This window comes from Podarcis liolepis, assembly GCF_965112155.1.
Source record: "Podarcis liolepis genome assembly, chromosome: Z".
NCBI lineage: Eukaryota > Metazoa > Chordata > Lepidosauria > Squamata > Lacertidae > Podarcis > Podarcis liolepis.
This window is the reverse complement of record NC_139570.1, coordinates 37,349,860-37,369,855: the sequence shown is the minus strand read 5'-3', so window position 1 is coordinate 37,369,855 and position 19,996 is coordinate 37,349,860. Positions and strand designations below refer to the sequence as shown.

Here is a 19,996-nt window from a genome sequence, read left to right as displayed (position 1 = left end):
TCCCTAAGGAATGCTGGGAATTGTAGTTTGTTATTAGGAGACCCCTGTTCCTTTCTCAGAGTTGCAGTTCCCAGAGTGGTTTAACAGTCAGTCCCTCTTCTCAGGGAACTCTGGGAATTGTAGCTTTATCAGTGGAATAGGGGTGTTCTTACAACTCTCAGCACCCTTAACAAACCACAGTTTGAGGGTTCTTTGGGGAAACCATAACTTATCAAAGTGGTATCTTAATGCTTTAAATGTACTGAGCAGATGGGGTCTCCGTTAGTCATTTCCATTAATTTCAGTGAGCCTGCTTTGAGCAAGACCACAAGGAGGATACAACCCATTCCAATTACGTCATGATTTCTAGGAATACTTTGCTATGGGTTGTGTGCTACTTGGAACAGATCTATTGAAATCAATAAGACTAAATGGGTTATGTCCATTCATCACAGTGGGTCTGCCCTGAGTAGGACCGGCATCAGATTTGCAACCCTTTGAGATCCGTAATGTGGGAGTGTGTCTGGTGAAAGGAAATGCTATTTGCTTGTATTCCCTGAAAGCTTTTTATCCAGTCATATGAAGGGCAGTCTAGGAATACTCAAAACAGGTGGGAAAGAGAGGACAGATGTGTGTGCCCTTTTCGTAGGTCACTTTCCCCCTTCTTTTCCTGCCCCATTAACCTGCCTCCCTTTGCATTTAGGACCGTTATGGCAAAGGAGTGCAGAAGTAGGATTCTGGAGTTCAGTATGGGGTGGGACCCCTGTATCTTTGATGGCCGGGTGGAAGGGAGATGGTGAGCAGAAACGCCTTCTTCTACCCACTTCCCCGCCTCTCTGGAGTGAATGGGATTAACTGTTTGCCATTTCCCCCCCTCTCTCTGAAAAAAATATGATTCTAGGTAACCACATCCCACCACTGTATCTAGATGGACACGTCTTTGCCAGCCAGCCACGTCTCGTCCCCCAGACTATACCCCAACAGCAGAGCTACCAGCAGGCAAGTCAATTGTGTCTGTGCAGATATGTTATCCAGGAATGTTGTTATTATTTTATTTATTATGACTGGGCCTGTGCATATGTATTATTAAAGGAAGTTGTTCTTATTGCTGCGTTTGTGCAAATGTGTTATCAAGGAGTGTTATTATCTTCATAATCATCACCATCTAAGGCATTGGTCTTTGACTGGTGGGTTGAGATCCACCTCTGGGCTGTTGTCCTTTCTGTGGTAGGTCATGGCAGCAGCACCACGGCTGAACAAATATATAGGGGCAGGAGATTAAGAAACAGGTCCTCAGATACATTTTTGGGTTAAAGGTGGATCCTGGACCTGGAAAAGTTGATGGCTGATTCTAAGGAGTTTTAACCAATGTAGCACTGAGTTAAATCCTCTTAGCGGTATATGTGTTTCCACTGGCAAAAATGTTTTGAACCAGTGGTGGAACATTGCTGTGCAAGAGAATGCATCCAAGCAGGCTGCTGGTGACTTGGTTGCACAAAACATTGCACAGCCTGTTCCCTGGCAAGTTTCTGCTGTTGCAGCTCTTGCGTTGTATTCCTCCTCTGCTTAACATTAAAGCTCGCCCGTCCACTGGCAGACAGAGAGTGTTGCATACGGCCCTGGGTTTTTACCCTGCCCTTCCTCCAAAATGAGTCCAGAACAGCAAACAGCAAGACAAGGTGCAAAAACAAAAAGGAATAAAAAATTTTGACAATCTTGCATGATGACAGAGCTGCCAGGCAGATTTGGGGGCTCGTCTCAAAACACTGAGATGGTGCTGGTGAACGTTGATAGCTACAGTGGCAGCCTCCCCTACCATCTGCCTAAAAGTGAAGAAATAGATATACCTCTTTTTAGACTTTTGCAGAATTCTATGTGGGATTGGCAGTGCTCGCATGTGAAAGTTGGCCTTTATCAGACTTGGAGTGTTAGCTCTGCTGCATGCACCTAGCTGTAGCTCATTCTTTGCCTGTTGTTGCCAAAATCAGAGAGTTTTGAGTGCTTTTGAATAATTCCAACTTCCTGCCAAGAGACTTGAAGCCATGAATTCCATCACCTGACGGGTATTTGCCAGTAAATAATAAAGAGGAGGGAACCCAAAGAGGGAGAGGGATATGAAGTCAAGAGCAGCAGGTTTTCATGGAGGCAGAAATGGTAGTCTACGCCACAAGATTCTTCCCTTCCCTTTTGGTCCAGGAAGCTTGCTGTCTTGATCTCACCTTCTTATTGTTTTTTCATACTCTTTGTAGGCTGCAGCTGCTCAGCAGATCCCCCTCTCTCTTCACACGTCCTTGCAAGCCCAGGCTCAACTCAGTCTGAGAGGTGGCCTTCCTGTTTCACAGTCCCAGGAGATCTATAGCTCAATCCAGCCCTTCAGGTAATGGGATCCCAAGCAAGTGCCTCCTTCCTCCCCTCTCTCCCCCCCACCCCAGTCAGCTAGGGCTCTATCGACTTCTTCAGAGAATGAAATGCTACTTCTGGGGGGGGACCCCCCACCCCCCGTTTCACATAAGCAAGGGAAATTAGCAGTAGGTTTTCTTAGAAGTGGAAGCAGAATGGAAATTATATAAATGTTTGATGATTGATTGTTTGGACCCACTGAAATGAGTGGGCATAAGTCATGACTTAATTTCAGTAGGTCTACTCTGGGTGGGACCACCATTGACTACAACCCTACATCTGGGGTCCCCAGACTGGTACCCTTAAACTACTACCTGCTTGGCCCCTCTGCTCTTATCAACCCATTTTTAAAAACAACAACATTTGTTTGGGGGGTTTTATGGGGGGGACAGGCATTCCCCACTTTTTTGGTCTCTGTTATTTATTTTGAGTGTGTAGATAGGATGCTTGTTTATGTTGGTGGTGGTTGTGTGTGTGTGTGTGTGTGTGTGTGTGTGAGAGAGAGAGAGAGAGAGAGAGAGAGAGAGAGAGAGAAGGTTTTTAGAATTACCTGTTTTCCCTTCTGTTAAATGTTGTGGTCCCCACAACAGTTTCTCAGATACACAAAAGGGCCCTGAGGCCCAAGAAGGCTGGGCAAAACACAATTAAATGAATTTGCACAGGATACAGAATTCTCCTCTTGGCACAGGACTTTTATAGAGTTGTTAAATATGCTGTGTACATAACCTGGAGCATAGAAGTTGGATATGAATAGCAGAGACCCAGAGCTGGCAGCCAACATTCCTAAATCCTACCTCAATGTCTCACTCAGACGTGGCCAAAACAGTACCACCAATGCACAAAAGGAAAGTATCAGCAAACTCAAGGCAAACACTGAGGTTTGTGCACATCTGCCTTGCATCCTTTTAGGTCTCAGGTCTACATGCATCCCAGCCTCTCCCAACCCAACACCGTGGTCCTGACTGGGGGCACTGCCCTGAAGCCTCCATATTCCGCCTTCCCAGGCATGCAGCCTTTGGAAATGGTGAAAACTCAATCCGGATCCCCTTATCAGCCAGTTAACGGGAGCCAGACCCTGGTGTATGAAGGCCAGATCAACCAGGCTCCCGGTATGGGAGCCTCACAGATGATGGAATCGCAGCTTACACAGGTCAGGGCTCTGCTGCTGCCATGAGGCTGGTGCTCAGTGTTCGTATCATTCTGTCTCTTCCCAACCCCCCCCCCCCACTCCTGTGCTTGCATTGATAAGGAGTTGCTAGCTTCCTGCCTGGAAAAAATATTTGCCCAAATGTGGCTTGAGACATGCAGCTTGCCTTTGCGCATGTCTAAAAAGATAGTAGAGTAGACAGGTGCTGATATTCTTCTGTTTGCACCAGAGGGGTTTCATGGACACAGATGGTTTTCAAAAGTTGCTTAGTTTGCTGTTTTAGAACTGGCACAGAAGTATAGAGGTGGGGTTGGGGAGCACCTCCAGTTTTGTGTGTGTGTGGTTCTTTGTACATGCAGGTCCCGCTACCAGAACACTTGCTCTCTGAAATCTTAGTTATCCAGACACAAAGAATTAACACCCAAAGCTCACAACACAAATGGCTGATTTAGATAGCCAAATGGCTGGTCGGCAGCAGCCGTTTCGGGCAGAAAGGGAGGGAGATCAGACAAATCCCATTTTTGTTTGGCTTTTGCAGCAGCTTCAGGCAAAAAGTATGGAGGGAGAAAGCATGTACTAGAAAGGTTCCCATAGGAAATAATGGAAATCATCAGCTCACCTAATGAACAATTTCCTGGGAACACATTATGTTTGGAAAGCAGGACCTGTGTGTATAATAGTAGTCTACATTCCAATCATGTGGAAGTGAGTGTGTGTGTGTGGAAGGTCCTTCTGCCACCCCCACTGCCATCCAGCATAATCGAGGACACATTCCAGTCAAACAAAAGAACTGCAGCAACAGGACTGGTGACCTGGGAGGGAGCCAAGAGCCAGATGGGGAGGCTGCAGTTAGCCCCTGAGCCTGAGGCTTCGCCACCCCGTATAGACCTGGTTGCTTTTATGTGAACACCCCAGTTTTACCTGTGTGAGTTGTTCAGACGTCAGATTACTTCCAGCGTCTCTGAGCTATGCTTCTCTTACCTTTTAAAATTGGAATATATGAGGAGTAAATTGATCCAGCTGCAACAGCAAGCATGTTTTTAATGTGGCTCTTCAAGACGCTCGTTGCTTTGAGGAAACGAACCGTAACAGGTTTGGGAAGGCCCCTTTGAAAGCCCATCTGGCATTGAAGCACTTAAGATAATTTGGCGGAAAGTTGGTGCGCGGCTTAATCCTTTTATAGCAAACAGAAGACTTCAGGATGAGATACTCTTGTAGACACGGTTGGAGGAAACTGAGAGGCAGATGGGGAGGGGAGGTTTTATCCCTGCAGAATCCTTTCACCACTACAAAGCATCTTTTTTTGTGAAAAGTATTAAATATCAGCAAACATTACCGTTGGCTGGAGGAAGGAATTAGTGGTTGGGCATTCTGTATATGCTCTCCCCTCATTTCTTCCTCATGTGCGGCTGGGAAGGCGGATAAACCATGGTTTAATTTCACTTTCCTGGCTCATCATTGCGTATGATCCAGGAAACATGGTTTAAACCAGGGATCACCAGTGGTACTCCCATGCGCCCAGTGGCGCCCTTGAGAGCTTCCTTTGGTCCCTACAAAGCCTCTTAGCCCCCTCCCCTCTTGCTGCTCCTTTGGTCATGATGTGGTAAGAATTTACTTGTAAGCCACGTCTTAATGGTTCATGCCCAGGCGAGGGAATAACACCTTAAAGAAAAACGCAACCAAGAGAGATATACAAACTCATCATCTGGTAGGGACCCAATTTGTTAGAGGAGCTGTTGCAGTAGGGCAGCCTCCAAAACCAGTAGTTCAGTGAACCACCAGTTTAGGGAACTGCCCCAGAGACACATTTTAACAATGCTTTTACAGGGTTTTTCCAAACACAATACGTCATTAGCTCATAGCATGCATACAGAAAGAGAGGCCACCGGTCAAGGGGTTAAAACTGTCTTGCTCCGTTACATTACCTTTCCTTCATTCAGACAGATAAGCTAGAAATTAAGTAGTTTGTAGGTTCACTCAGTACATAGCTCATATAAGACAGAAATACAAGAATCAAACAATTCATTGATAGTAATCTTCTATACAGAGAATAAATGCAATTGCTGTAGGAGATAGAAGGCTACTAAGTGACTACAGCAAAAAAATTGTATCAGGGATGTGGTGCTGGTGGTTGTCTTTTGCCCCGTGAAAAGTGCATAGAACAGAAGGTGGAAGTTGGAAGAACAATGTTCTTTCTCGTTTCCTCTTTCATCTCTATGTGCATTTCAAGGCTCAGGTGAATTATTTTGCCAGATTCCTTGGAAAAGTGGTGTGTGTGTGTGTGCATTCTTTGTCTGGGTGGGATGATCCAGGGGAGGGGTTGGTGAGAAGAGACCGGGGTGGGGGGGGTCCCCTAGGCACTTCTCAAAAGATAAGCAGTTTTTATCTTGGGAATTAGCTATTCCCAACGCCAAAACTGTTATGGTCCCTGGGAAGCAGCATTGTGGCTACTTCTCATTATTGCTTCTCAAGTAACTGTCTGCTCATTAACACGCAGCTAACAATGTCAATGCCGGGCTCCCAGCTCCCGATGGCCCGTTACGGTTCTGGCCAACAGCCCCTGATATTGCCACAGTCCATCCAGCTCCCCCAAGGCCAGAACCTGTCTGTTGGAGCTCCTCGCAGAATTCTCTCGCCTGGCTCTCAGCCGCCTGTCCTTGCTTCGAGCAGGGAGGTAAGGACCCACAGGGTGTGTATATATGTTAATTGATTTTTTTTAAAATAATAACCTATTTCTATTATTAACATACTTTTTCAAATTCACAACCTCGAGGCTACACTACTGTAATGAACCCTGCATGGAGTTGCCCTTGAACTCTTTCCAAGAAGCTTCAACCAATTCATATGGCATCTCATCTCCTGACAGATTTAGGAGTGTGGCGAGCACATTAACAAGATCTGCAGTGGCTTCCAGTTACTTCACAGTTGTCATTTGCCAAGCAACTTGGGTTTTCTTACTTATCTCAAAGGTTGTGGGGGCGGGGTAGAAAGATGACTGAGAGAGAGAGATGTGAAACAGGTTTTTATAAAGTCATGAATGATCTGGAGAGACTCAAATCCCACCTCTGCCACTGCAGTAGAACTCGAGGTCATCCAGAGTGAATTTGTTCTGGACAGACAGTAGGAAGTATTTTGCCACACAATGTATCCCTAACATGTAGAGCTCATTCCTCCACAATGTGGTAAGGAGATTAGGACAAAGTCATGGAAGAGAATTGGTCTGTAATTGTGACTGTCGTGTCCCCTCTGCACTGTACATTTAAGGCATGTATTGTCTTTTCTTCGCTCAAAGAATCTTAGGAAGTGTAGTTTGTTAAGTGAACTGAGAGTTCTTAGAAGATCCCCAATTCCCCTCCACAAAGCTACAGTTCCTGGAGTTCCCTGCAAAGAGGAATTGACTGTTAAACCACTCTGGGAATTGTAGCTCTGAGAAGAGAACAGGAGTCTCCTAACAGCTCTCAGCACCCTTAACAAAGTACAGTGGTACCTCGGGTTACATACGCTTCAGGTTACAGACTCTGCTAACCCAGAAATAGTGCTTCAGGTTAAGAACTTTGCTTCAGGTTGAGAACAGAAATCGTGCTCTGGTGGCGCGGCAGCAGCAGGAGGCCCCCTTAGTTAAAGTGGTGCTTCAGGTTAAGAACAGTTTCAGGTTAAGTACGGACCTCCGGAACGAATTAAGTACTTAACCCGAGGTACCACTGTACAGCTCCCAGGATTCTTTGGTCTGTGGGGAGCCATGACTGTTGGACATGGCAGGATAACTGCTTTAAATGTATAGTGCAGCTGGGGCCTATGGTTTGGGATAATGTCTGAAACTGAGCCAGAATCTCTTTCCCATCCTCAAGATGGTGGAGTATTTTTGTGAAAAGGAAATAACCCTGCAACCTGTTCCTTTCTCCTTCCAGTCCTCGCATGTAGAAATGAAAGGATTCCACTTTGCAGACGCAAAACAGAATGCTCCCACAGCAGGGTCCATTCCATCGCCTCACACATACAGGTGAAATACAGTTTTGATTGCTGCAGGTTTATTTTTGTTGAGTGGGATGGAGAGAGAGCAGGGAAAGGGAAAGGTCCCCCCTCCCAAATTTGCATGTATAAATGCCTATGAAATTTGTTAATTTAATTCTAATCTTAAGAAACTTATATGTTAAACAAGGTTTATTTAGGGGTTCTATCCAGTGTTAGTTCTACTCAGTCAATCCACTGAAATTGATGGGTATGCCTAACCTTAATTTCATTGGGTCTCCTCTGAGTTGCATTTAGTGAGATTCAGTTAGCGTAATCAGGTTTTATTTTAATGATCTCCTGAAAAGGTGCCCCTGATTTTCTCATTTGCAGATTTTTAACATTTTATTATTTCTAATACAGTCGTAAAATCTGCAGAGGGGAAGTGTAGCCTTAAAAAGGCATCCTTGCCGTTTTTGCTTACAGAAGGGAAAGACTGTGGGTAAATAATATTCCACCTGCTTTGCCTGCAGAAGTTCCCAGATTCAATCCCCAGTATCTCCAGTGTGAAAGATTCCCCTTCTGAAACCATTTTCCCTGTCCCACTGTCAACAATTATGATTGCTTGGCATTTTAATTGGCCGTATAAATAGCTGTGGATATTGATAGCATTATTTGACTAAGGATCCTAGCTCAGGGGCATAGCATCTGCTTTGTATGCAGAAGGTTCCTGGTTCAATTCCTAAAGGCATCTCCAGGTAAGGATGGCAGGTAGACTCACTTTCTGAAAACCACTGCCTTTCAGTGTAGATAGTATTGAGCTAGGTAGACTAGTGTTTTGACTCTGTACAAGGCAGCTTGCCTTTCCTCTAACCTGGATGGGGATGCTTCTTGCACATTTACTTTGGTAGCACAGGGAGGGAGAAGCTGTGTGGTTGGACTGCAACTCCCATCAGCCCCAGCCAAGCAACACGAGAGTGGTCTCAGATGATGGAAGTTGTAGTCCAGCAACATCTGGATGGTCACAGGTTCCCCACACCTGATCTAAAAAGCTTGCTTCAAATCCATGGGGTTGGATCTATAATCCTTTGCCTGCTTGAACTTGGTTGGTTGGGGTTGATGGAGAGCTACAGGTCCCCCTACACTTGATGTAAAAGAGCCAGTCAGGCTGAGCTGGTCCTCATTTCACCATGGTTTAGTACTACATGCATGAGCGGGAATGAGCCTAAGTGAACTCAGGCTCAGTTGCTCTCTCCTCCTCCCATGTGTCCAGGAGAAAGCTTTCTGCTCTGTGTAGTTTCAGTTTCCATGAATCTTGGGTTGTACTTGCATAGAGACCACAGACTGTGATTTAAAACAACCCTGGTCAGGTTCTTAACAAGCCAGCTTCAACCCATGGTTTATGAAGCTGGTCTGCTCAGTAAACCAGAATTTGGGTGGTATCTGGTGCTGGTCCTACTCAGAGTATACCTACTGAAGTTAATAAACATGACTAACTTGGGTTCATTAATTATAATGGGTCTACCATGAGTAGGGCTTAGTTGAAAGCAACCCTTGGTTTTTAAGTCACAAGGTATACTTCATACCTAACACTCAGGTTCATGCGCACCAGAGTGCTAAATCAGAGGTGGGGGCCACATTTCCTCATGGGCAGCCTTCTTGGAGCCAGATGCAGAAGTGAGCTGGGTAAAGGAAATGACTCCATCATGGCCCATATTTTATTCTCAAAGAGATTTCAAGGCTGAACAAGGGCACTCCTCTTGGGGTCTGGGAATTCCCGCTTGCATCCAATGTTAGTCCTACTCAGAATAGACCCATTGTAATTGATGGACATGACTAACGTTACATTGATTTCAGTAGACCTGCTCTGAGTACTTACGGATCACCTTCAGGGAGCCACATACTGGTGGTAGCCAGGGCCTGAGACAAAAGGGAGTAGAGCAATGAATATAAATACTACTTTTGTAGAGTTGACTAATTTCTGCGTGCACAAACACCTCTCTGTCCTCCCATCCAAACAAGCAAAGGCACAATCTCAGTTCAAGGGACACATTCCAGCCAGGCAAAAAGACTCAAGGAGGGTGCAGGGCAAGACCACTGAGAAGGTGTGGCCTGGAGAAAGTCCTGAGAGCCAGAAAGCAAGGCCTTGGAGACTGCATTTGGCCTCTGGGTCTGAGATTCATTATCCAACCCCAAATGTCACATTTTCTAGGAATTTTACTCAGTAATGTTATGCCAACCTCTTGAGTTGCTTAAGGCTTTTCCATAACTGAAGCCACATTCACAGCTTACATATAAAGCCTTATGATACCACTTTAAACATCATGGCTTCCCCAAAAGAATTATGAGAGTTGTAGTTTGTTAAGGGTGCTGAAAGTTGTTAAGAGACCCTTAATTCTCCTCACAAAGCTACTATTCCCAAAGTGGTTTAGCACTCAATCTCTATTCCCAGGTAACTCTGAGAATTGTAGCTCTGTGAGGGCAATGAAGGGGAAGGTATCATAAAGACTATAAGCAGCTTTAATAAATAGCTCTCCTGAATCATTGGGGGAAAGCTGTGACTTGGTATCATTGCACTTTAAATGTACGGTGTGGATGTGAGACACAGAGCCTCCTTCCTTGCCTCTTTTGGGCTGTTTAGTTTATCTGTGTTTCATTCCTGCACTTTGTTTGTCTGTGGGATGCGTTACATAAAATTAAGGGTCTTGACTCTCTGAGGCACTGGATTTGCGCAGTTCCGGCAGCCGGCATTTGATTTGATTTTTGTTTTGTTTTGTGGTGGAATTTTGACATTTCAGCAGAGAAAGGATCGTTGGTGAGCATTGTGCTGGACATGTCGGGGCTCCAGAAGTGTGGGGAGGTAGGTAAAATGAAACAGGACTCGTGGTGGGGGGAACATGCCCCTGACTCCTGGCAAACACTTGAACATCTGTGAGGTGGATAAAAAAAAAATTGTGGAGTCCACAGGCAACCCTCTTTTAATTGTGACTGCCCCCTCCGGGGCCTGCCTGCTGAGCTCGTTCTTGATTTTTGAGGTGGTGATTCCCTCTGTCTTTGCTTGCTCTGTCTTAACCTTTGTGTGTGTGTATGTGTCTGTCTGTGTGCGTGTGTGTGTTTTCTTTTCGCCCCCTGCAGGCCTAATTCTGCCAGCCCCAGTGGGAAGCCCTCTGGACCGGCCGTCAATATGAACTCTGTGCAGGGGCATTACATCCAGCAGGTAAGGATAAAGGCAAAAGCTCCCTTGTATGTATGTAGTCCTCACAAAAATGGCTGCCGCAATGGCTGCCACCTTCCTCTCCACAATGGCCGTTAGGCCAAGGGGTGAGCAGGGACCAATGAGGTGAGGGCAGGTGGGACGTGAGGCAAGCAGCAGAAAACTGGTGGCTTGAGATTGGCTCTCTGCTGTCACCTGGTTTTCTGGGCCAAGAGGATTCTGGGAAAGGCCTACTCTTGCCTCTTTTCACCTGGAACGTGGATGAGGCTTGGGTCACATCCAAAGCATATACATTTAAAGCAAATGACTTCCCCAGATGAATCCTGGGAGCTATTGTTTGTTAAGGGTGCTGGGAATTGTAGCTTTATAGTGTGTAAACTGCCATTACCAGGATTGTGGGGAGGAAGCTATGTTCTTTCAATGTGTGTTATATGTATGTTGTGGATATGACTTTCACAGGGTTCCTGATCAAAGGCCTGCAACACCTCAAAACCCTTCTGCTGCAGACGTTATTCTGGGTCCCGTAGCATACCAGAACTTCATTCCACCCCTGAAGCTGCCAGTTTAGGGGCTACCAGCAGCCATAGTTTCCACCTGCTATTCTTGCACGTGCTGTGGGGGCACTTTCTATCAGTGGGTTCCCCCACTTGGCAGCAGGGCTCCTCACTCCTGGCAGAGACACCTCCACTCCCATCTGTCCACTGAGGGCCAGTGTGATGTGGCGGTTAGAGTGTTGGGCTAGGAGTTGGGGGACCAGAGTTCAAATCCCTGCCTCAAGCAAGAAGCTCACTGGGTAGCCTTGGGTCATTCACTGCCTGTCAACCTAATCTACCCTCCCAGGCTGTGGGGGGTGGGAATTAAATGAGGAAGTTATAACCATATAACTACCTTGAACTTGGAGGAAAAATAGAGATATACATGAAATTGTTATTAGTAGTAATAATACCCTTTTGAAGGTGAGGAGCACTCTGCCCCAAATGATGAATGTACATATAAACAAATAATTCTGTGAGTGGGCATTTCCATGCTGGCCACAGAGAATAAAGCAGTTCTTTGCTAGAAGGTGTACATTATTGTTGTTTTAATAATTAGCTTGCATTTCCATGCTAGCCACAGAGAAGGGGGTTTCTCCCTCTTTGCAGCTCTCAGGCTACTAGCCTCTTAGTATTTAAAAAATTAAAAAATGCCAGACTTACTTGCAAGGCTGATTTAATCCGCATCACTATATTCTAAGCAAATATTTTCATTGCAGGGGATTGGAGGGTCTCAGTGCACTGAGTGTGCTTGCAGGTCAAGCATGATCTCTCAGGTGCCCAATTCCTTCCTTTGTTTTCATATTCTCCCTCTCTCTCTCCTTCATATATCCCAGCAGGCAAAACAGCGACTGGACGAAAGCAAAAGCAGCCTTGGAGTGGTGAAACTTCCAGAGCCCCCTTCTGCCAGTCTGATTAAACCGGTGCGCACGGGAGCCATCAAGCCTCAGGCGGTCAAAGTGGAGGAGAGCAAGGCCTAAGCAACTATGCCACCAACCCACCCTCTTCCCCAGCCCCAGGATGTCAGTCAGCTTTGTTATACTCCACACACACCATAGAAAGAGAGAGTGAGAAGGCTCTGCAAATCACTCCACATTTTCCACCCTGGCCACCGGCTGTGCTGAGACTCCTTGCCACCCTCCCCGGCTTTACTGCAACTTATCTGTCAGCTGCCTGAAGCGTTGGTCTCGTCAGAGTCCTCCTCCCAACAAAGCAGTTCTTTGAGCCGTGGATTTTGATGTGGACCTGCTTGCTTTCAAATGACAACAACAAAAGGCAACCATTCCTGCTGTACCGCTGCTGCTGTCCCCCCTCCCCGAAAATGACTTGAGTGGCTCTGGTGGCTTTTGTTCTTTCCTTTTCCTTGCTCCCACTTGCAAATAGCAGTGACTGCTTTTGGGGGGATGGAGCCCACCCTTCTCCTCTTTGTGTCAGCTGAGCGGTAACGAGATCAGGAGTGTGCTGGATTTTATTTTATTTTTTAATAACAAAAAAAAAACAGGCCTCCAAGGTTTTTAAAGCAAAACAGGATGCTGTGTCTTTGTTTTTATAGCAGGACGTTTCTAAGTTCACTTGCATTTCCTTCTCTTCTTGTCTTCTACTCTTTGCCTTCTGAAAGATGACACCCCCTTCCCCCAAATCTAAATCATGTACCTGGGTGCTCCCACTTTGGGCAGAGGGGATGTATGGAAAACAGTTCCTGTGTGATATGTTGAGCTTTCTATGCTCCTTTTAAATTGAGGCTGTGTCAATGCTTAGCCCTTATTTGTTTATTTCATAAAATTGATATACCGCTTGCGGTTTGAATCCCCGTGACGGGGTGAGCTCCCGTTGCTCGGTCCCTGCTCCTGCCAACCTAACAGTTTGAAAGCACCTCAAAGTGCAAGTAGATAAATAGGTACCGCTCCTGCGGGAAGGTAAATGGTGTTTCCGTGCGCTGCTCTGGTTTGCCAGAAGCGGCTTAGTCATGCTGGCCACGTGACCCAGAAGCTTCCTCAGCCAATAAAGCTGGCTCCCTCGGCCAATAAAGCGAGATGAGCGCCGCAACCCCAGAGTCGGTCATGACTGGACCTAAGGGTCAGGGGTCCCTTTACCTTTACCTTTAAATACCGCTTGATTGTAGAAAATCCTCAAAGCGGTTTACAAAAGGTGGAAAAAAACACAATAAAATTGAGGCAAAATTACAACCCATTTTAACCCTAAGTTAAAATGCTCAAACATATTAAAATTACCTCAACTTTCTAAGCATCAGGGTAGGCTTGTCTAAACACGAATGTTTTTAGCAGGTGCCAAAAAGAGTACAATGAAGGCGCCTGCTTGATCTCAATGGGCAGGGATTAGCCCTTGGCTCTTTAAAATCCTTTCAAGTAAAATATAGGATAAATCATGTGTGGGGAACCCTTTTGGCCCTGTTGTTGAATGACGGTTCCCATAACCATCCCTAGCCATTGGCCATGCTTTCTGGGGTTGATGGGAGTTGTCGTACAGCTACATATCGAAGGCTACAGGTTCCACACACTTGGGATAGGTAAAGGCATTTGATGGCTTAGGACATGCTTCATTTCCTCCCTCTTCCCTTGAGTTCCATTTGTTAAACTAGAAGCAGAACTTGCTTTAAAAGTAAAAACCATTATGAAAGGCATTTATAGTAGGTCCAGTAGCTGCTCCAGTTGTTGTCTCTTCTCCAGCCTGCCCCTTGCAGTATAAAAAGAACAAGAAAACCAACATTGCTCTCATTTCAGAAATGCCAGCACGTTTGTTCCATGAGATCTACCCCGATCTGGCCATCATCTGTGTGGAGTTGGGGTGTTTTTGTTTATATTTAAAAACAAAAAATTCTGGAAGCAGTTAGATTTGCAGCAGGCGGGTCTCCTCAAGATTCTACACAAGGAAGTTCTTGCCTTGCTGGGATCTGAGTTAGTTGAGAGTCATTGGGTTGATTCCAGTGTCAACAGTTTTCAGTTAGACCTTGTGAAATTGATGGACTTGACTAACTTAGGCACGCTAATTTCAGTAGGTCTGTTCTGATTAGAACTTTGTTCAATGCCACCCAGTGGACTTCTTTTGGTAGCTGAGATGCATGCCCACTACTGAAGCAAAATGGTAGAAGCCTCCTTCTGCACAACACACAACAGCAGATCAAAGGCTTGATTCCTTGTGAATGAAAGAAAACGCTGTGTGTGGGAGAGTTTTATTTCCTTCCTCCTTCCTTCTCCCCTCTCATATCCACACAAACACACACCCTTTTGCAAATAATTACTTTTAGAGCACTTGGGTGACTCTAGTATCTACCAAACGTAACCTCTTCATAACTTGCAGAGGATTATACTGGATTCCATTTTCATGTCTGGTTTTGTGTTTTTAAAAGATGCTAGAGGTCTCAAGTGGACTAATTGCTTCCACTTATTTCCTGTTTAGATTTGTCTTGTTAAAAACACTAGAGTGGAGAAGGAAAATTTTTTCTTTCTTTTGTAGACAGTAACTTGAAAATTTGTCCTAACGGCCTTTTTCTGCTGGTGGTTGTTCTGCTGGTGGTTCCAAAGACAAATGTTTTGAACAAAGAATGTATTTAAGAAGGATTTGCGAGAGGTGGTGGGGAGAGGATTAGCAAGATTTGGAACACCCTCCTGGATTTCTTTTTTTTTTAAGAGTTTTTAATTTCTTAAGCTTGGTAAAAACCGTGACATTTATAGGACAGCTTTAGTCCTGACTTCTAGGCTTGTTTTAACTCAGCCATGGCAATGTTTCCTCTTCACCGTTTTGTGTGTGTCTGCGTGTTTGTTTTCCTTCATAGAAAACCGTGGAAGGGGCTTGAGATAGATGGTGCTTTTAAATAAATTTATAAAATTGCCATTCCTGGGGAGCAAGAGGGTTATTTCTTGGGTTTCTAGTTTTGATGGCAGAGCTGCCCCCAATGCTTCTAGCATCTTAGAGTGATTTGAAGTTTAGTAATATTGGAGTTGCAGAAGTTCTTTCCTCACCCCCTGAATCTCACCCTGTCCCCACCCCACCTTTTCAAAGACAGTGACGTTAATATTTCCCGAATAATCTTGCTCTTTTTCTTCTTCTGCATGATGCCTCTGCTACTTTGAAATATCATGAGCAATTATAAAAATGCTTTCTTGGATTTTTTAGGGGTGGGTGGGTGGGCTGTGACTGATTTTAAATTTCAACAAACTCAAATCCTGCTCTCACCAGCATATTGCTTTGCACCTTTAGCGCTCTTGTGATGCCCTTTTAATTTTATTTTAAAGAAGACACAAACCTTGTTTTTTTCTTTTGTATATGACTTTCAGATGGTCCTTCTGCAAATCGCAAGGCCGAGGGGGAGGGTGGCATTGGTGGAGCTTGAGTTTATTGCTAGATGCAAAATATCACAGAAACTCCTGGTGTAAATTTAATCAGAAATACAGTACTTACTATTGAGGGGGGCGGTGGGGGAAGTCACCCTCTTTTAACAAGACAAAACACTAGAATTTATTTATACGTATTTGATGTTGTAGGTCTAGGTGAAAAAAGAAGTAAATGTTTCACTGCTCTATTTATATATTATGTCTGAATTTACTCTGTGAAGGAGAGGCCAAGAAGCAACCTCTTACTTTTCATTGCCTCTTTTTGGGGACAGGCAGGTTTAATTTGCATTATTACTGTTACCTGCAGCTCACAGGACTTGTTTTTCACATGGAAAGCTGTCCCCTTTCACCCTTGTTTTTCAAAAATGCAAATGATGTCCCTTCTTTGCCACGTCTTCTTGTTTTTCTTCCACTTTAGAAAAAGATATACTTTGTGTTTTTTACAGTACCTGTTGGGGATCAATAATAAGAAGTTGAAATTTGTCTCTTGACTCTTTCAGTGCTACATTCTTCAGCTGAAGGTGGGGATAATAACCAATTTGGAAAGAGGTAGCAGATTCATAAAACCTCTGTGGCCTTCTGCTTCCCTCCTTACATTTTTGTGCAGCGACTTTGTCAGTTCTGGTGATAGTGCTGGCAGCTGACCCATGGAAATAAACCAGTTGTGGATGAGATATCCTCTGTGAGTGGGCTCCTCTTCCACAAACTGGGTAATTTTTGTCGCCATTCAATAGAAGAGAAGACTGGGCTCTGCCTCAGTCTCCCCTATCACCGGAACTGACTCTGCATGCATCCTCTACTTCCGGCAGATGTTTCACTCAGAGACAGGATTGTCTTGCTCCTGAGGCTGATGCAGAAGGGGCAGCCGTGCTCTAAGCCCAATGGCAGCTGATGCATCACTGTGTTTTCCAACCAGCTGGCATAGCTGCAGGCTTTATTAAGGCTACGGTCACGTGTAAATAGTGTTCGATTCTACGCCTCCATTGCGTTGTGCAGTGGTTCCCTTCTCCTGAAAACCCTCTTGTGAGTTCTTAGCTACTTTTCACGCCACGGTTTGTGGCCAGTTGTGGAGCAGAGAAAAGGCTGCAGCATATCCCTCTAAAATTAAAGGTGAAGTTGCACAGGTTCAAGTGAAGCAGTCCTTAAGTTGAATAATCCGTGGCTAGCTCCTGCGCAGCATGAGAACAGCAGCCACAAAATTCTCTGCCTGCTGAATTTCATTTATGTTTGTGGCCCTGCCCACTCATTGTGTTAAAGCATACCTCCCTCTGCCCCTCTTGAAAGACTGCTCCAAACTGATGTAATTCTCCTCCCCTTTTGCTATACTTTTAAAAGAACAGATTTGCAGTTCAGCTGTTGCCTCCTTTTTCTTTGTTTTAAACTGGCAGCTGCACCTCCACTTCCAGCAAGGACCCCTTACATCTCGTTTGAGTTGCATGCAGGGTGGTGGTGATGGTTAGCCTCTGATTTTATGCAAAGATGAGTGTGGATGGATAAACAAGCTCATGAGATGAAGCAGAATCATCTTAATGTCATGGTTCATCAAATGAGATGAACAAATCATTTTGAAGCAGTGGAACTGATAGGTGTGGGAAGAATGAAACTGGTCTGGGTCCTATTTTAGGATATAGTATGCTTGTAACTTAAGACCTACTTGTGTCCAGTGGTTTTTTTCTACAAGATGTAACCATCTGAATAGTTATGTGGGAATTGCAATAGCAGTGTGGTACTCGCTTTGGCATGTTGAGACATTTCTTAAGCAGCAAGTTCCCCACCCACCCCATGCCCCTCGTCCTGTATAAATTGCATTTGTCGTTTCTGAAAGAGGGTATTGTACTCCTTTTAACCTCACAAACTGTACAGTAAAACTTTTTTTTTTCTTTTTTGGGCCTTTCCTTCTATTTGTCTTTTCATGTAGACCATATATTTGAAATGACAACTGACAACTTAAAATATCTTTTAATGTTCAACGTGGTTTTTTTTTCCCTTTAAAAAAAACCTTTCTGGGACAACTTTTTAACATGGACTGGATGTCTCTGATGACAGAAATCGCCAGGCTGGTGGCAGCAACGAGCTCTCTCTTTCCTCTTCTTGATTTCAGTTCCTATGGTTTCTCCTTTCAAATATGTGATTGTATTAGCTCTTTCCATATGAAAGAATTCTCCTTATTTAAATAAAAAAACCTTTAAAAAACCCCATGGTGCGCTTGTCAGCATTAGCACATGTTCATGGTTAACACGTGGGTCAGATCGTATGAGCTCTGCTTTATCAGACCAAAGGTAAATTTTACAAGAAGACAACAGCCTGCTTGATTAGGCCAGTGGCCCATCTAACCCAGCACTTTGTTCTCATAGTGGTCAACCAGGTGTCGGTGGGAAACTCACAAGCAGCACCCAAGCACAGGAGCACTCCTCGGTGGTTTCCAGCAACTGGTATTCCGGAGCATTACTGCCTTCCAATCATGGAAGCAGGGCAAAACCATCGTGGCTAGTAGGTTTTGAAAGCCTTCTGCATGAATTTCTCCATTCCTCTATCAAAGCCATCCTGTAGTAGATAGGTAGCCGTGTTGGTCTGCCATAGTCAAAATAAAAATTTTTTTTCTTCCAGTAGCACCTTAAAGACCAACTAAGTTAGTTCTTGGTATGAGCTTTCGTGTGCATGCACACTTCTTCAGATACACTGAAACAGAAGTTGCCAGATCCTTCTATATAGTGAGAAGGTGGGGAGGGGTGTTACTCAGAAGGGTGGTGGGAGTGGGAGATAGGCAGATAGCTGGGAGAGCCTGTTGAGGACTCTTAACGACTGTAATAGGTCTTACAGGAAAAGGCAAGGGGTGAGAAGGTGAGAAATGGTTTAGTCATGTATAGTGAGATAAGAATCCAATGTCTTTGTTCAGCCCAGGTTTTTCCATTGTTTTAAGTTTGGTAATGAGTTGTAATTCAGCAGCTTCTCTTTCCAGTCTGTTTCTGAAATTCCTTTGTAGTAAAACAGCTACTTTGAGATCTTGTATAGAATGTCCTGGGAGATTGAAGTGTTCTCCTACTGGTTTCTCTGTTTTGTGATTCTTGATGTCAGATTTATGTCCGTTTATTCTTTGGCGTAAGGTTTGGCCTGTTTGTCCAATATAGAGAGCTGAAGGACACTGTTGGCATTTGATGGCATACACAATGTTAGACGAATCCTGGTTGGTGGTCATTACTGCCTCCTGTTCAAGTTAACTAGAATAATAGAATTGTGGAGTTGGAAGGGACCCTGATGGTTGTCTAGTCCAACCCCCCACAATGTAGGTGTTTGTTCCCAGGTAGGATTTTTAAAAAGATGCAACCACAAGAAGCAAGGCACCCAGCTAGGCACCCTGTTTATTCTCTACTGCAGCAAAGGACAGCCCCATAGAATGGGTCTAATAGGACAGAGACAGTCTCTAAACAGAGAACCCCAGTCCATTTCTATAAACAGAAAAAATTGAATTACATTCCTTTGCTGTTTACATTTCTTTGTTCTCTGCTCATGCTTGCATAGACCTGATTTCGTCATTTGCAGTCTGCACATGCTCAGTTACCTCAGTGCTGACTCAAGCCCTACTTTCTTTATTCAAACCATGTTGCAAATATGAGGCTGCACATCATACACACCACTAATCTGTCAAGCTCTCACAAACAGCAGCAGGCATTTTGCACTCCCTATTTTGCTTCAAAATGCTTGCATAGTAGAACTGTAGAGTTTAAAGGTACCCCAAGGGCCATCGAGTCTAACCCCCCAGCAATGGAAGAATCTCAGCATCCTCCACAGGCTCTTCCCTACATCTGGTGGGATGAACATCATAAGAGCCTTCAGGTCCAGACCATAAAGACCTGTATCCTGTTCTCAGGCCAACCAGATCAAGATCGGAATACAAGAGCACTCCCGTTCTGCAATTTCAGGGAACTGGTATTACTGCCTCAGAGTGGAAACGGCTGCCCTGTGCAACACAAAGCTTCGGGGCGACACTCCCTCGGCCTTCCCTTCTGGATAACTGTTGCGGCGCCTCCTGCAGCGCTCCCTAAATCCGCGTCAGTGGTTCTGCTCTTGAGAAGAATTTCATTGGGGATACAGCTCCTAAGCTGGGTTTATTTTGAGCCCCACTGAAATCAATGGGATGGTGTCATGACTAATTTGTCCCATTATATTTCCACGGGATCTAAATACAAGCGGCAGCCGTTTAATCAAGCTTGGGGAATCTGTCCCTAATGTTTACAGGCGAGTTCCATGCCATACATTTAAAGAGCATGAATCCCCGCCCTCCGGAGGATCATGGGAACTGTAGTTCCTCTCTAACGGAGCAACGATTCCCACCTACTCTAATAAACTACAGTTCGCATGAATCTTTGGGAAATGCGCAACTTCTGCGCAGAACGCATATCAGGTCGTATCCCTGGGTTGCTAT

General features: G+C 44.9%; 1 protein-coding gene across 21 annotated transcripts in view; it reads left to right on the top strand.

Annotated features, from left to right (window-relative positions):
- PRRC2B (proline rich coiled-coil 2B) overlaps positions 1-17,452 on the top strand; it is a gene marked incomplete at its 3' end in the record, with an annotated part of 69,374 nt that extends 51,922 nt beyond the window's left edge. For 3 of the 21 annotated variants that reach the window (XM_083485470.1, XM_083485466.1, XM_083485455.1), the window contains exons 26-33: positions 683-775; positions 881-978; positions 2,229-2,356; positions 3,289-3,529; positions 6,024-6,215; positions 7,435-7,526; positions 10,610-10,691; positions 12,058-17,452. In XM_083485470.1, coding sequence (XP_083341596.1) covers positions 683-775; positions 881-978; positions 2,229-2,356; positions 3,289-3,529; positions 6,024-6,215; positions 7,435-7,526; positions 10,610-10,691; positions 12,058-12,201 — 1,070 coding nt within the window. Of the gene's footprint in view, positions 1-682; positions 776-880; positions 979-2,228; positions 2,357-3,288; positions 3,530-6,023; positions 6,216-7,434; positions 7,531-10,272; positions 10,335-10,609; positions 10,692-12,057 lie in introns of those variants that run through there. The other 18 variants (XM_083485463.1, XM_083485462.1, XM_083485460.1 and 15 more) reach the window with 14 other exon arrangements.
- Positions 17,453-19,996: the final 2,544 nt, after the last annotated feature.